The following is a 17,294-nucleotide window of genomic DNA, read 5'->3' on the forward strand; positions in this document are numbered from 1 at the left end:
TTGGGTCTCACAGAGAAAATACTACCTTTGCTTTAATCTAAAAAATATCAACTTTTATTTGGAAATTCTAAGATTTTTTTTCCTACCACGGGCACTAATTCATGGTACTGTCTACCTGTTGAAAGCCTACTAGCTATTGGGTCATCATGTTGGCCAGTACATTGAAAAAAAAAACATTGAAGCTGCTGTAAATTGCTGATTTTTATCCCACAACTGGACACAGACCATACCAGGGGATCACTGTGTGTATGTTTGTGTGTACATGCACACACGCACACACACACACACGCAATGGAACCTACTCAAAACGTCTACTGCTTTATCATACCCAGTGTTTTCCCCAGAAACAAAGAGCCAGGAAAAATATCTTGGTGGGTGGAGTTACGCAGAGAACATGATGAGGAGGCATTGTGGGGAGATAGGTTACAAAAGATTGAGAACACTGCTGTGCATGAAAACTAACATCTGGAATTTTGGTTAAACCTTTCCCAGAATATAGTTATGCCATTGTTCAATAAATATTTATTGAGTGCCTGCTGTGTGTCAGGAACTGGAGAGAAGGAAATGAATCAGATAAAACTCCCTGTTCTCAAGAAGCTCACAGCCTGGTAGAGGTCAGGGTGGTTATGTCAACAAATAATGACAGACTAGTGGAATAAAGGTTTGTATAGGAAAGTACAGTGTCACAGTCACAAAGAAGATGGAGGGAGAGATCCAGGAAGGCCACACAGAAGAAATGACTTTTGAGTTCAATTGTGAGGCTTGAGAAGCTCACCTGTCATGACAAGAGGAAGAGCTATTTTGGGCAAGAGAGCAGGGGATATAAGGCACATGGAAGAGTATGGAGTGCTTGGGGAGCAGAAGTGAGCTCTTCATGTCAGGCTGGATTGGTACCTGTGGGAAGGGCAGGATGTGACCCTTGAGGGCAAGGCAAAGTCTGTTGCTGTTAGCTGCACTCAGGTTGGCCTCTGACTCATGGCAACCCCATGCACAATGGGATCCCATGCACAACAGGACCCCATGCAAGTAGAACAAAATGCTGCCTGGTCTAGCACTATCCCTGTGATCAGTTAAAAATTGGACTGCTGTGATCCTAGGGTTTTCATTTGCTGGTTTTCAGAAGTAGGTTGCCAGGCCTTTCTTCCTAGTCCATCTTAGGCTGGCAAAGCTCTGCTGAAACTCACTCAGCATCATAGCAACACACAAGCCTCCACTGACCGACAGGTGGTGGCCGAGCTTGGGGTGCGTTGGCTGGAAATTGGATTCAGCTCTCCTGCGTGGAAGGTGAGAATACTACCCCTGAACCACCACTGCACCCAAGGCAAGGTCTAGATGAGGGAGATGTCTGGTGGGCTACTTTGTAGGGGTGAGGCTGTGTCATGTAGGCAGCAGAAACACTTGGAATCATTTTAAGCAGAAGGGCTGATGTGGTTAACTGGTGACTAATGGTTTTGAGTTTCAAAGAAAACATAAATCGATTTTTAAGCTTATAAAATAGTCCTTCTTTAAATAAGATATTTTCCTTTGCTACTCATGAGTGGATCCATAGTTTGGGCAAGGTTTGAGTGTTGACTTTGAATCCCTTAAAAAACAAACAAAACAAAAAACTGACCAAAGACTTATAGTGCTGTAGGGGAAGTGCTGACGTGAAAAAGCGTCTTATTTTTTTTTATGGTTGTAAATATATAGACATACCCATTTGCCATCCAGTATTTTTCACTGTACAGCTTAGTGATCTCAGTTACGTTAATCACATTGTGCAACCCTCATCAGTAATTTTTGCCAAATTTTCCATCATCATAAACAGAAGCTCACTGTTTCCTAAACAAAGAAGGAGTCAATGTTTTAGGAAGAAACTTTTTTTTTTTTTTTAATTCCTCACATCCACTTATATATTTAATTATAGTCTATAGCAGCATAGATTATATGGTTGAAGTCCATACTTTCTTGTAGGATTTGATTAAGGGGCAACGCCCTGGCAGAAAATGGCATAGTTAGCTTGCCAATAAAGGCGCCAAGCCAAATAGAAAGGGATGAATTTCTGAGTTTTATTCTAAAATGGAGAGAGATTAGTCTGTGATCTTACCCTGCCAAGTGAGTGCGGCTTCTCTGGATCCTTAGATTAAAGAACAAGTGGGAAAAATTTGGGTTGATAACCGTTGCGATGAGAAGTGCGCCCTCAGCTCTGCCCAACGGAATGCAGAAACGCTAAGGCTGTGATTCCCAAAGGTCTCGACACAAGAGCGCCCACTGTCTTGTCTCCCAACAGATAACACGGCGGGGGTGTACGCCCGGCGCGGAGGGTTCAGTCGGCAGAAGCAGGATTTGTACCTCCTGCCCATCGTGATCAGCGATGGTGGCATCCCGCCCATGAGCAGCACCAACACGCTCACCATCAAGGTCTGCGGCTGCGACGTGCACGGGGGGTTGCTCTCCTGCAACGCCGAGGCCTACATCCTCAACGCCGGGCTGAGCACCGGGGCGCTGATCGCCATCCTCGCCTGCATCGTCATCCTCCTGGGTAAGGCATCTCTCTGCTCACTGCAGAAGGGGCTTAAACTAGACCCCCTCCTTGGACCACAGACATTTCTCTAGTACAGGCTGGTTACCAGGGACTATGCCGTTTAGTATGGCTACAGTTTGAGACAAAGAGGTAGTGCTTGCTTTCATGCATCTTCTGGTTAGTGGGGCAGGGAGAAGAAGTCCTGGTGGCCCAGTGGTTAAGCGCTCAGCTGCTAATCCAAAGGTGGGTGGTTCTAACCCACCAGCTGGTCCTCCACGGAAACCTGTGGAGGTCTACTTCTGTGAAGATTACAGCCTTAGAAACCCTTTGGGGCAGTTCTACTCTGTCCTGTAAGGTCACTGTGAGTTGGCATTGACTTGACAGCAATGGGTTTATGGGTCTGGAAGGCGATTTAACAAGCAGTTATGACAGAGTGGGGTCAGGGGGTTATAATGAGCAAATTATTGAATATCACTGGACTGAATAGCTGAGGCCATCTGCTGGACGTTGGGCAAACATCAGAGGCAGTTTTGCAGCAGAAGAATTTAGGTAATGGAGAGCTGGTGTCTGAGCAAGAGTTTGCTCCGAAAGAGGAAGGAGAAGGGGTACGGGCAGAAATAAGCATGAGGCAATAGAGAGCATGTGAAGGATCTGAGCATCTAGAAGTTCAGCCTGAGCAAAAGAGAGCCCTGACCCCTCCTCTCCTCATCCTGTGTGATATCTATGTGGATGCCTGAGCTCATGGGGACCCCAGAAGCTTCTCCTGCACTTTCCAGCTGGGCTAGATGCCCATCTTCTGTGCTTTCATCCCATCTGTGCTTCTACCTGTAATAGCAGCAAAGCTCTGATGCTAATGAACCTACCATTGCTGGACCTCAGGAACATTGATCATTTGTCCTAGTGTCACAGAGCTAGTCAGTGACAAAGCCAGGATTCAAAGCCAAGTATCTCTGACAGCAAACCCATGCTGTTCCCACAATGTTTAGTTCTTTATTGAATGAATTAATGTAATCTGATTCCATAGGGAAAAGTCAATAAGTTCGGTTCAACACATTTTTATTGAGTGCTGTCTGGACATTAGACCCTAAGGCTATGAGGGATAAAGAGAATTCTACATGATCTCTGTGCTCAGTAAGCTCACAGTCTATCAAGGAAAAGCTGTAGGACAGATGGACTGGAGAGGAGCACGGTGAATGTTGTGATGGGGCCATGGACTACATGTGGTGGGGCACAGAGTGGAAAGAGCCTGACATTGCCTAGGAAGGTAAGAGACATCTTCCTAGAGGAGGTAACATAGGTGTTGGATGCTGAAAGATTTTCTAGCTAGAGAAGGGAGCTGGGATGGATGAATATTCCAAGTAGAGGGAATAGAATAAGAAAGAGCCCAGAGAAATTAATAATATAGTGTTGCTGTTGCTAATTGCCATCAAGCCAGCTCTGTCTCTTGGTGACTCATGTACAACAGAACAAAACCTTGCCTGGTCCTGTGCCATCTTTTTGATCATTGGTGTGTTTGAGTCCATTATTATTACTGTTGTGTCAGTCAGTCTTATTGAGGGTTTCCCTCATTTTTGCTGAACCTCTACTTTACCAAACACAATGTCATTTTTTAGGGATTGGACTTTCCTGATGATATGTTCAAAGCAAGTGAGTCAGAGTCTCACCATCCTTGCTTCTAAGGAGCATTCTGGTTGTATTTCTCCTAAGACTGATTTGTTCACTCTTCTGGCAGTCCATGGCATATTTACTGTTCTTTCCAACACCACGGTTTGAATGCATTGCTTCTTCTTCTGTCTTCTTTGTTCATTGTCCATCCTTCACACACGTATGAGGTGGTTGGAAAGACCATGGCTTGCATCAGGCGCACCTTAGTCATCCAAGTGACATCTTTGCTTTTTAAAACTTTGAAGAGGTCTTAGATTATGTGATAAGTGTTGTGATGATAGTAAGACAAGGGCCAATGGGTGCCTGGAGCAAATGCTTATAGTACTGTCAGGGGTCAGGATGGGACACCAGGGAAAGCTTCCATGACAAAAGACGAGAAGGTGTCAGCCAAGCAAAGAATTAGGAAAGAAATGGACCAGACAGAGGTGATGCCAGGGACAGGGTCCAAAGGAGGACCCTGCTTGGTGAGCACCAGGAACCACATGCAACCCAGGGAAAGCCAGCCCTCATCCCTGCATCCCGGAGTGATGGTTCCCACTGGGGAACCCACTGGGGCTCTCACTCTACTTGCTAAATCCAGCTACAACCATTTTCTTCAATCTAGCTGAGTGTGTGGGAGAGGCTTCTAATGGATAACATTGTAGAAGTCCCTGATGGGGAGGGGAAGGAATCAATAAAGAATTAAGCAGAGCCTGAACTTTCCTTATAAATGACTCTTCTCACTCCTGCCAGATTGCCCAAGCTTAATGGAATCCCCTCTCCCAGGGAGGAGATGGCATTGCTTCATCTGGGGTTTCAGCTGATGCTATTTTCCTATGTTCAAATAAATGGGGGATTTGTCTCCTAGGAGTCTTTACAAACTTCCCCTCATCTATGCTGTGGTCCAAAGAGAGTCCAGTCATGTACTGGGTAAGATTTCTTATTAAGGTGGAATAGGGTCATCGAATCCTTAGAGAAGGACAACATGTTTGGTAAAGTAGAGGGTGAGTGAAGAAGAGGAAGACCCTCAATGAGATGGACTGACATAGTGGCAGCAACAATGGACTCAAACATACCTACTATTGTGAGAATGGCACAGAACTGGGCAACATTTTGGTCTATTATACAGAGGGTTGCTATGAGTCGGAGAACGACTCAACGGCATCTAACAACAGCAACAAGGGCCATTGCTGGCCCTTCAGGCCTGTGGGAGAAGGCTAGGCATCACCTCCTATAGAAAGTGAGGCTCGGGTCTCTCAATGTCCTCATTCGTAAAATGTGAAGAGGCAGCTGCCTTCCTTTGCAAAAAGGAAATTCTATAAGTCACTTTTAAAAGTCTGAAGACCAACATATCAAAACCTTCCTAATTCTTAGGGAGGTTGGACCTTGAAATGATTTCCAAATCGTGTCTGGATTCATTTGTAAAAAATTCAGAATGTCTCTAAGCTGCCTCTTCGTGGGACGGGATGTTCTGACAGCAGCGTTTTGTAGGAAGAGGCAGATGGAGGACAGTTGTACACATCTTTGGACATTCTAAGTAAATATCTCATTTTATACACTGGTTCCAATTCTGAGGCATGTGTACACCAGGATTCACGTTAAGCAGTTCTTTGGTAAAAGAACCCAGGGATACTGGGCTTAACCCACGCTTACTTTCTTTTTCTTTCCCTCTAGTCATCGTTGTGTTGTTTGTGACCCTGAGAAGGCAGAAGAAAGAACCACTTATCGTCTTTGAGGAAGAAGATGTCCGTGAGAACATCATTACCTACGATGATGAAGGGGGTGGCGAGGAAGACACAGAGGCTTTTGACATTGCCACCCTCCAGAATCCTGATGGTATCAATGGATTTATTCCTCGCAAAGACATAAAACCTGAGTATCAGTACATGCCCAGACCTGGGCTCCGGCCAGCCCCCAACAGTGTGGACGTGGATGACTTCATCAACACGAGAATACAGGAGGCAGATAATGATCCAACGGCCCCTCCTTATGACTCCATCCAAATCTATGGTTACGAAGGAAGGGGATCGGTGGCTGGGTCCTTGAGCTCTTTAGAGTCTGCCACCACAGACTCAGACTTGGACTATGACTATCTACAGAACTGGGGACCTCGTTTTAAGAAACTAGCAGACTTGTATGGTTCCAAAGACACTTTTGATGATGATTCTTAACAATAATGATACAAATTTGGCCTTAAGAACTGTGTCTGGCGTTCTGAAGAATCTAGAAGATATGTAAACAGGTATTTTTTTAAATCAAGGAAAGGCTCATTTAAAACAAGCAATGTTTTACAGAGAGGATACGTTTAATAAAACTGCAAGGACATCAAAGTGGTAAATACTGTGAAGTACCTTTTCTTACGAAAAAGGCAAATATTGAAGTTGTTTATCAACTTCGCTAGGAGAAAAAAAACCACTTGGCATACAAAATATTTAAGTGAAGGAGAAATCTGATGGTGAACTTACAATGAAGGGAAATCATTTCTGTGTTATGAATATCAAAGTCTTTCTTCTTCTTCCTCTTTTTTTTTTTTCTTAATTTGTCAAAGAAGCTTCCACAAAATTAGAAAGGACAACAGTTCTGAGCTGTAATTTCGCCTTAAACTATGGACACTATATGTAGTGCATTTTTAAACTTGAAATATATACTATTCAGCCAGCTTAAACCCATACAATGTATGTACAATACAATGTATAATTATGTCTCTTGAGCATCAATCTTGTTACTGCTGATTCTTGTAAATCTTTTTGCTTCTACTTTCATCTTAAACTAATACGTGCCAGATATAACTGTCTTGTTTCAGTGAGAGGCGCCCTATTTCTATGTCATTTTTAATGTATCTATTTGTACAATTTTAAAGTTCTTATTTTAGTATACATACAAATATCAGTATTCTGACATGTAAGAAACGTTACGGCATCACACTTATATTTTATGAACATTGTACTGTTGCTTTAATATGAGCTTCAATATAAGAAGCGACCTTTGAAATAAAAGAAAAAGATTCTTTTTTAATCCTGGTTTGATTCTTAATGTTGAAGAACAATTCTTTAGTCTTTCTAATGCCCCATTTGTATTTCTAATTTAAGATAATTGTGATCTTTGAATAACCCTATTTATGATCTGTTTGTAGCCTGTCCATTGCTTTTATTGTTTATTTAAAATCAAGTATGTTTTACAAATGCTTTTTCAGACAAGATTATGTAAACATTGTGTAAAGCTTTTTTGTACATTTTAGGTGTTAGGCTCCCGGCTCCTTTCCACACACATCTTCTAAAAAAGAAGGATGTTAAGATCTAGGTCAGTCTCTACTTTTGCAATATATGTTCTATAATATGCATTTATCTTGTATATCAGTGATGCTGTGGTTATTAGAGACGAATCCATGGCAGAATGAAACTATCAGGACTCTCGTGCTCACGGTATAAATGTCATACCCTGCACTGAGCATTTGGGGGTGGGAGGAGTGCAGATTCGAGAATATGAACTTGCCCCATGTAGCTGCCAGCCCTCCCAGGCGATTCCATTTTTCCTTGTATTGATCTTGCCAGACTGTCATAATGGCTCAGACCCTTGAAACTGCTTGTTTAGCTTTCCTCCTGTAATTTTAACTCCTCTTGAATTAATGTGACTTGAAGTTTTAATAAGACAAAAAAAGCTTCATTTCATCACCTTTGTTTTAAAATAAACTTTGGGCCATTAACTCAGAATAAGGGCAGGGACCATGTTGGGGGCTGAGGGTCAATACCACTTGATCTGTGAGTTCGCCTGTAAAGCCTTACGCAATCCCACCTAGCTTCCTGGGGATTGGGGCTTCCTGATGGATATTTCACCTGCTCCTTTGGGCCAAAGGTCAAAACGTAGCAATACTCGGGGAAAGACCACACAAAGCCCTGCTGCAAGCTCTTTCCCTCACTCAGTCACAGGGCACACATTTTCTCTTGGATTGCGGACAATTTTTAGATTATGTTTTTTTCTGATTTAGGAAAGTTTGTTTCAGGCATTTCTTGATTTCCTGCTACATACTATTTTTATGACTCAGTCAAAATGCATACAAAGAGAAATGTTTCTGTGAAGTAAGTGCTCAGTACCATTTTACTTTGCATTTCAATCAAATTGGGTTGAACACTTCAATGGAATAGATTCTGTGGACAATGTCACTTTAGAATATTTCATTGCAGTGAAAGATTGTACATTCTCGATGCTTCCATAATTGCAGGTTTTGTTCATTTATATATATATTTTTTGTAATCCAAAGAATATTTTGCTAGATTTGCACAGACCTCCACTGAATTTGAAATGAAGAAATAACTCAAAAGGAATGTGAATAGCCCTTAAACAACTCTACAGCTGTAAGTAACCCTGTCACCATGGATGATCCATCCCTTTTTTCTAGAAATGTATTTGGATTCGATTTGACAAGTACATTTTCACATTTTTATGTTTAAGTTAAAAAAAAAAAAGAAAGGGTGTCTACTTTTCAATAGTTAAAAATATTTGTTTTTCTTTTTTTATCTTTCCTTTTATACTTTAAGACTCTGTTGTTTGTAGAACCCTCTTAGAAGCTTGGAAATAAAATGTCTTTCCCTACTAGCAGAGTCCTTTTTCATTTGGAACACATTGCCTTAAAAGTAATCTTAGTTTAAGAGGTCCTTCCTTATTTCAATATAATCACTGCCTTGTGAGGGAAGGCTGTTCTGTTTTTCTTGTCCTTGGGTAATGGGTATGGTTTGCATGCATGCGTTCATTCATTCTTTCATCAAAATCTCATTTCATAGACCCTGTGGTAGTCATCTGTGGATCCAGCCAGAATCAATCTTGTCATCTTCCTTGACATCTTTCAGGCCTCCCAAACTGCATACCGAAAAGTACCCACTGCTTTGAATCACCTATTTAACTATACGTCCACCAGGGAAACTTTGTAGGACAATGATGGGGTGGCGGTGGTCTCTGAGCAGCCAAAACCAAAAAAAAACCTCTTGCCTTCCAGTCGATTTCGACTCATAGCAAACTTTTCAACTCATAGCGACCCTATAGGACAGATTAGAACTGCCCCATAGAGTTTCCGAGGAGCACCTGGTGGATTCAAACTGCCAGCTTTTTGGTTAGCAGCTATAGCTGTTAACCACTATGCCACCAGGATTTCCTTCTGAGCAGTACAGTGGCCAAATTTGTCTGGCAGGCATTGTGGAGGGGGACAGATGAGGAGCAGATAAACCTAGAGGTATGCTAGGAGGGTTTTTTGTGAAAGTCAAAATGAGTTAAGACAAGGGCCTGAAATAATTCAGTGAGTTGGGGATGGAGAAGAGGAAAAGGCCTCTCTGCTTCCGCACTGCCAGCAGCCTGGTTTGGGTCCTCATCTCTGACCTAGGAGACTAGAACAGCCACGAGGCCGTTCTGCCCCTCCCAATATTTCTGCTCCCGCCCCCAGCAAAGAAGCCCAACTCAGATCACATGACTCCCCAGCGTAAAGCTCTTCACTGGCTTTCCAAAATCTTAAAATCCAACCCTTGTGCTTTTTTACATTGTATGGCCAGGTCTCTGCAAACCTCTCCGACTTCACCTTGCCCCATTCTCGTTTCAGGGCTAGGCTCCAAACACACTGGCCCTCTTCCCAACTAAAGGAGCTTACCATTTGTTTCTTTACTTCCTAGCTACCACAACTCTTTAAGATGACTTTACTTGCTATTTTGTGTATGCATATGTGTGTGACTGTGTGCCCACTCCCCTATCTGAATGTCAGCTCTAAAATGGCAGGCATCTTGTTTTCTTCTTCTTGGTTCCTTGACCAATTTCTAACATTGTGCCTGAAACATAACAGGTGTTCAATAAGTATGTGCTGAATGAATAACTGTAACACCAGTGAGGCAGATCTGCTAGGATTTGATGACTGATTGGATAAAGTCAGCATGATTTTCAGGTTCTTCACCTGGAAAATTAAGGAGCCTGCTGGCACTGTGGTTAAGTGCTCGGCTGATAACTAAAAGGTCGGCGGTTCGAATCCAGCAGCCACTCCGTGGGAGAAGATGTGGCAGTGTGCTTTCATAAAGACTGACAGCCTTGGAAACCCCATAGGGCAGTTCTACCCTCTCCTCAAGGGTTGCTATGAGTCAGAATCAACTCAACAGCAAAGGATTCATTCGGCCTGGAAAATTGAGTTGTGATTTTAGTATCTGGGATTGTGAACTCAAAAGGAGACGTGGATTTAGGGAAAGAAATTGAATTAAGTTTGGGTTGGATGTGTAAATTAGAGGGACTTGTGTGACAGCTAAAGTCCCTGAGTTGTACAGTTAACAAGCTCAAAATGTTGGAATTTCAAGCTCACCCAGAGGCATCTCAGAAGAAAGACTTGGCAACCATCTACTTTTGAATAATCAGCCATTGAAACCCCTGTGGAGCATGTGGGGTCACCATAAGCTGGGGTCGACCTGCTGGCAGCTGGTTGTGTGAGAGCTAGATGGAACTGCCAAGCAGGTAATCAGATTTGTGGCTTTGCAGCTATCTCACTACAGAAGTGCGGGCTGGGCATGTAGAGTAAGGATCATCAAATGGTAGTCGAAGCCTCCTGAGGACTGTGTTTCTAATTGGGCTTCCGCTGCTCTCTTCCGACTTTAAAAGAGTATTTCAATGGTGAAGTCCCTCTGGTGTTGAAAAGTAATGCTGATTTTAGTTTCATTAATTAGCGTAATTAGTAAGCAAAAACCTTATACTTGTATGTCAAATGCTTTGAAAAGTAGGAAGAGAATATTAATTAATTCACTAATTATTTTCTTCAAGTAGTGGGCATTTTTTTGAGCACATCCTGTGTGAGAAATTAAGTACTAGACATGTGATGACGTCCCATTCCTATGGGAAGACAATGTGCTGCGTAGTCCATGATATACGAAGGAAACTGTGGACTAGAGAGGCTAAGCATCTCTCTCAAGCACACGCAGGAAATGATTGTCAAAGATGGAAGGAAAGGAAGGGAAAAGGCCCTATTTCTACCACTTTGCTCAGAGAATATATTCTTTAAACTTAGAAAGAAGCCAGTGATAATGCCTCTTTCTCACAATCAGTGACTTAGCTGAGGCGTTGGCGATTGAAGACTTGAAAGAGGATGGAAGCTCCCCAGCCTCCATGGTTTTAGTTGATCTTTTTTCTTTTTTTGTGCAGCTATTGTCTATGTATCTTGACAACATGATCTAGTCATATCTCCGTACGCCCAGTCCCACCTTCTAAGTCCAAAGTGGCACACAAGACAGAATTGTAAATTGTTGGGGTTTGTCTCTTTCTACAACATGAATTTAGAAAACCAAATATAAAAGCATTTTATAGCTGTTTGTATTATGTTTCTTCGTGAACTTTGATATTTCATCCTCTTCATGGGATTAAAAATGTATCAAAAAACAGCAAAAATTGTCAACGTCTAGCGCCTCTGTCGGAAACCCTGGTGGTGTTGTGGTCAAGAACTACGGCTGCTAACCAAAAGGTCGACAATATGAGTCCACCAGGCACTCCTAGGAAACTCTATGGGGCACTGCTGCTCTGTTCTATAGGGTCATTATGAGTGTTTTTTGGTCAGAGCTTATGTCAGTTCTCAATGACCTGGAAGTAAGAGTTGAATTTCCATCTCAACAACTAACTTATGTAATTGTTTGTCATGATCCAGAAGTACTATCTTCTTAAAAAGACCACCTTCATTCCAGGTGACTTAAATTGATTTTATCGCTCTTTGCCACTTTGAGAAACTGATACCAGCACTTGGTCCTCTCTCACAGATGTACAAAGAAAACCCTGGTCTAAGACTCAGTTTGAACAGAGCTCAGACCTTCAGCTCAACAGTACAATCTGCACCCCTTATTGCAGTGGCATTCAATAAAATTCTGTGTTTGACACCTGACTTACTAGCTGTGTGACTTTGGGCAGGTATCTTGACCTCTCTAACCTTCATTTTCCACAGATGTGCAATGGAAGTAACAATTCCTACATTGCCCGTGGTGGCAAGGGGTAAATGAGCTCATGTATCAAGAGCTACTAACAGTTCTTAACACAGAAATTTACATTGTGAATGTCTGTATTATTTTCCCAATCCCAGATTCTAGAACAATGTAAGGAAAGAATTGGATACCTTATGTCTCCTTTTTAACTCTTTCTTTGGAAATCAACTCACTTTTTTGTTGTCTCTCTCATGAGCAACAATAGAGTGTATGTGGCTTAGCACGCCATAGTTTAGTACCCACAGGGAACTGGTAGAGAGTTTCCCTATCACCAAATTAAAAAACAGAAGTAACAATATAAGACCAATTTTCTGGTCAATGACTTCACCTATGTTTAATTACAGTCAATAAATAATATTGACAAAGCAACAGGTAAAGTAGCTTTAAAGTGTTTTCTTACAACACAATAAGCAAATTGGCATGATTATGAATTGTATTTAATTGGATGGAAACTATATATCAAAAGATATTTGCAATTTGGATGAGCTTATTAAGAACTGCATAAACTTTGACATTTCCAATGTAAGGAATTACATATTTGATAGATTGTCACTCATTTGTTTAGACAACGGCACTGCTTTTTTTAACAGATATAACTCTTCTCTGAAAATATTTAGATTTGAAGACATACAATTTCATTAGGATGCTTTTTTTTTTTTTTCCCAATATCGACTCTGATGAGTTTAATTTAGCCACATTTTTTACTACATTTAGCACTCAGGATATTGGAAATTATTTTTTGATATGGTAACTTTCTCCCTCATTTTTTCCAAACGCTAACTAGGATGTGAAAGAAAGATTAGTACTTGGAAATATAATTAATATCAAATTATCTTCTCTTATGAGTTAGTTGATTGTGGGCTTTGAATACACAATTAACGCCCATGGAAGCAACAACAGTCAAGAAATCAAACGACATATATTGCATTGGGCAAATCTGCTACAAAAGACTTCTTGAAAGTGTTAAAAGGCAAAGATGTCTCTTTGAGGACTAAGGTGCGCCTAACCCAAGCCTCAGTATTTTCAATTGCCTCATATATACGTGGAAGCTGGACAATGAATAAGGAAGACTAAGGAATTGAGGCCTTTGAATTATGACATCGGCAAAGAATATTGAATATACTATGGACTGCCAGAAGAACGAACAAATCTGTCTTGAGGGAAGTACAGCTAGAATGCTCCTTAGAAGCAAGGATGGCAAGACTTCATCTCACGTACTTTGGACGTGTTGTCAGGAGGGATCAGTTCCTGGAGAAGGACCTCATGCTTGGTAAAGTAAAGGGTCAGTGAAAAAGAGGAAGACCCTCAATGAAATAGATTGGCATGTGACTACAATAGTGGGCTCAAGCATAGCAACAATTGTGAGGATGGTGCAGGACTGGGTAGTGTTTTGTTCTGTTGTACACAGGGTCTCTATGAGTCAGAACCAACTCGAAGGCATCTAGCAAGATGAAACAGTAAAGAAATGGTTAGTTTGATGACGCCGATCTAGCAAACTAGCCCTGGGTCTCCAGATTACAAATGAGCTCCCGTGGGACATCCACCTTTTCTTTTTTTAACTTTGGATTCCCAGCCCAGGTAGGTGCCGCGTCAATGTCAGGGCCAGAAATATAGGGATGGATGGATGAAGGAAAATTAACTCTTCATGTTATGTTCTAGAAATGGATATTTGAGAATTCATCTATGTACCTTTTTCCCCTTGTGTTTTGACTGTAGCATTACAGTGCTTTGTTTTCCACAAAAATCACTAGCCTCCTAAAAGGGATTTAGATTTGACATGACTAGAGATTCCTAGTGGAGACCCTGGGTGTTGCAAACGGTTAACCACTCAACTACTAACTGAAATATTGGTGGTTAGAACCCACTCAGAGGTGCCTCAGAAGACAGGCCTGGCAATCTGACTGTGAAATCCTATGGACCACACTTCTACTCTGCAACACCTGGGCTTGCCATGATGGCAACTAACAACAAAGAGATTTCTAGATGCCCCTAGGTGGCACGAATGGTTTGTGTTCAACTGCTAATCTAAAGGTTGGCAGTTCTAACTCACCCAGTGTTACTGTGAAAGAGAAGTCCTGGCGATCTGCTTTTGTTAAGAGTACAGCTAAGAAAACCCTATGAAGCAGTTCTACTGTGTAACACACGGATCTTCATGAGTCGGAATCCAATTCAGCAGCAACAAACAGCAACGGCAGAGATTCCTACCTGGCTTTCACCTTGTACATATGTTGCAGGGGAAGGCTTCCCAGCTCGGGACTAAGCTCTGCCTAGATTCTTACCTTCTTCTGACCAAGAATGACCAGGAGAAGCTCAGAGGTTCCACACCAACACAGGTTTATTAGAGACAGAAAGTCAAAGGCTCACAAGGGAGAGAGGGAGAGGGGTTTCCACCTACGCTAGCCTCCAACCTCTCACTCAACAAAGGATTCCCCAGAGCTTATAAAAGTTTTTAGGGGGCTGGGGGAGGGCGTTATCTTTATTCTTTAGATGGGTAGAGATTTCCAGAAGGAGGGGTGGGATTATTCAAATCAAATACGCACGCAGTTAGAATTCAAGATGGATTTCCTTGCAAGGCTGCTGGAACCAAGATGGATTCTGACACAAAGGCTGCCGGGATGTCGAATAGGACTCATTCTGGGATGTTGTGCATGCGTGATGCCTCTGGATCTTGGTTCGAGCCCTGGCGAGGGGTCCATGCTCATGTTTGTCTCATGTGGAAGGTCATTTGTAGGCCATGTTGATCTTTATTGCACACACTCTGTACCTGGTGAGGCCTTGAAAAACAGCTCAGGAGGATTATCAGCAATTTATAGCTGGTCAAGCACACAGGACCTTGAAATGTAGCCCCTTATCTTGTCAAAGCACCTAGTTTGCTAATCACAAGTAGTTTTCAGGTGCCTGCAACATAAGATACCTGGTGGTCAGCACTTAGGTTTAAATTCCAAAAATACTGAGTCAGAGGCTATTTAATTATAGCTGGTCAAGCACACGGGGCCTTGAAATGTAGCCCTTATTTAATTCAGCCAGCCTGATCTCTTCCCCATCTCACATACTGTGGTCAGATTGGAACCCAATTCACCGAGCAAATCGCTGAAGTAGCGTCAGTCGACTTGGGTGACTAGCTAACCCTAAGAAAGCCGCTTAATTTCTGTGAGTCTCACCTTCTTTATAGAGTGGTGATACGTAATATCTTTCTGGCCTATCTCCAGCAATTCTGGAGAATGTCAATCTAACCTCCCCCCCCGCCAAAAAAAACAAAAAACCCAGTGCTGTTGAGTCGAATGTCGATCTAGACTAGACTAGGGAAATAAATGTGTAACCTGCTGCTCAAGTAGTTTTATTGTCACTGTTTGTGTTGTTATTTGGGCTTTTTCCTACTGTACATCGGATTTTTTGAGTATCTGCAAAAGATTCAGAAAAAAACCTCAAACTTAAAAGCGAAGATGAATGGACCCTTTGGCTTCTCTCTTGAGACTTCGATCCAGTAGCCATAGGGCAGGCTTTGAACTGCCTCTAAAAGATGGACACTGCATCTTTGTTGTTTAAGGATTGTGACCCCAGGGTCTCCCAGCCCAGCCTCCCAACTTCATGGCAATTACTAGAAGGCTGAAGCTATGAGAGACCTTGGTCATCATATCAGTGTTTTCGATTTGGGAATATACATCTCTGGTGATTGGAGAAGATGATTTTAAGTGCCAGTTAGACAAAGATGTGTCACTGAATAACAATAAACCTCAAAGGAGAATTGAATTCCTTTCTACATTCCTAAGCACTTAATTTGTACACAGTTGTCCCACTGTTTACAATCCACCTTCTCCTGATACCCTCAACTCTTTCTCTGACCACCCAGTCTAAAACAGCCTCCCAATCACCATCCGCCATATTGCCCTTCTATCATTCTATGTAGAGCACATATCATTTTCTGAATGTTTTCTCTTTTCTATGCTTTCTTGTTTATTTTCACTCAGTCTATTTCCTCTCTAGATTGTAATCTCCATGGGAGTAAAGGCTTTGTCCTTTTCACTATGTACCCCTGAGCCTAGAACAGAGCTCAATAATCACTGACCTGGTCAGGTGTTGGTGAAATTCCTCATTGATCATTCTGATGAGGTAGCTCCCAGTTTGGGATTATAGATCTAAAAAAAAAGATCTAACCACTGTAAAATCCCTTTTTGAAAGTGAGATAAGCCTTCATGTTTAAAGCTTTCCTCAGCAAATATGTCCAGCTACAATTTAGTAAAGTGGTTTTCTTTCAATGTATATATTTGTACAGTTCTCTCCCAATGCCAACAGAGAGTTTTCTATCCGTGTCAATGATACCACATTTCCTTTTAATGTACATTTGTTTAGTTAGAAACTGAGCTTTTTAAAGATAAATGTATATTAAGTAAATAGTACTTGTCTTAAATATGTTGAGGGGCAGGGAGAAGAGTGACATTGAATTCAACGGCACCCTGAGAGTGTCCAACCAGGCAAGTTATGGATGAGGGAACTGAGGCTCTAGAAGGAAAGTTAACTTGTTTCAAGAGGCAGAGAACCAAGAAGAGGATCTGCAAAGGAAATACAGGTATCCTGCTGGTGACCCGAATCTCAGGTCTAGGTAAACTTGAACTCCAGACAGGCTTACAAGCCACTGAGTCAACCCCACCCCCCACACCCACACACACACATATTGGCATGCTGTTCCCCACATAGCTACCATTGATTTACTTAAATGTCCCCTACTCAGAGATACCTCCGCTGACCACTTTATATAAAATAACAGCCCTCCTCCCTGACCCCCTTTGTAGCTGCTTATCCCATTTTTTTCCTTTCATTGTACTTACCACTACCTGACCTTATAATTAATGTGATTTTTATTGTCTGTCTCCCCCTAAGGAAAATACCATAAGGACAGTGACTTTGTGTTGTTCATCTCTGTATAGCCAGAACCCAGAGCAGTGTCTGGTATATTTGGGGTCTCAAGAGATATTTTCTGAAAGAACAGAATGAGAAAAAATAAGCATTATCAACACTACACTTTTCATTTCTGGTTTCAACTGAGTGGGGTTGTTCCATTCAACTTTTTTCTTTCAAGTGCAATTGTTAACAGCAATGGTGATGTCAAACCAAATGAGGACCAGAGGAGATATAGTGTGAGTAAGTGCATTCTCTCTCTGAAATACAGA

General features: G+C 41.9%; 1 protein-coding gene across 2 annotated transcripts in view; it reads left to right on the forward strand.

Annotated features, from left to right (window-relative positions):
- The window catches only part of CDH11 (cadherin 11), a 188,232-nt gene extending 181,070 nt beyond the window's left edge, over window positions 1-7,162 (forward strand). For both annotated transcript variants that reach the window (XM_003417081.4, XM_010596699.3), the window contains exons 12-13: window positions 2,270-2,521; window positions 5,822-7,162. In XM_003417081.4, coding sequence (XP_003417129.2) covers window positions 2,270-2,521; window positions 5,822-6,318 — 749 coding nt within the window. In that variant the 3' untranslated portion in view covers window positions 6,319-7,162. The remainder of the gene's footprint in view (window positions 1-2,269; window positions 2,522-5,821) is intronic.
- The last annotated feature ends 10,132 nt before the right edge of the window (window positions 7,163-17,294 follow it).

Source organism: Loxodonta africana, chromosome 21 (genome assembly GCF_030014295.1).
Source record: "Loxodonta africana isolate mLoxAfr1 chromosome 21, mLoxAfr1.hap2, whole genome shotgun sequence".
NCBI classification, from domain to species: Eukaryota; Metazoa; Chordata; class Mammalia; order Proboscidea; family Elephantidae; genus Loxodonta; species Loxodonta africana.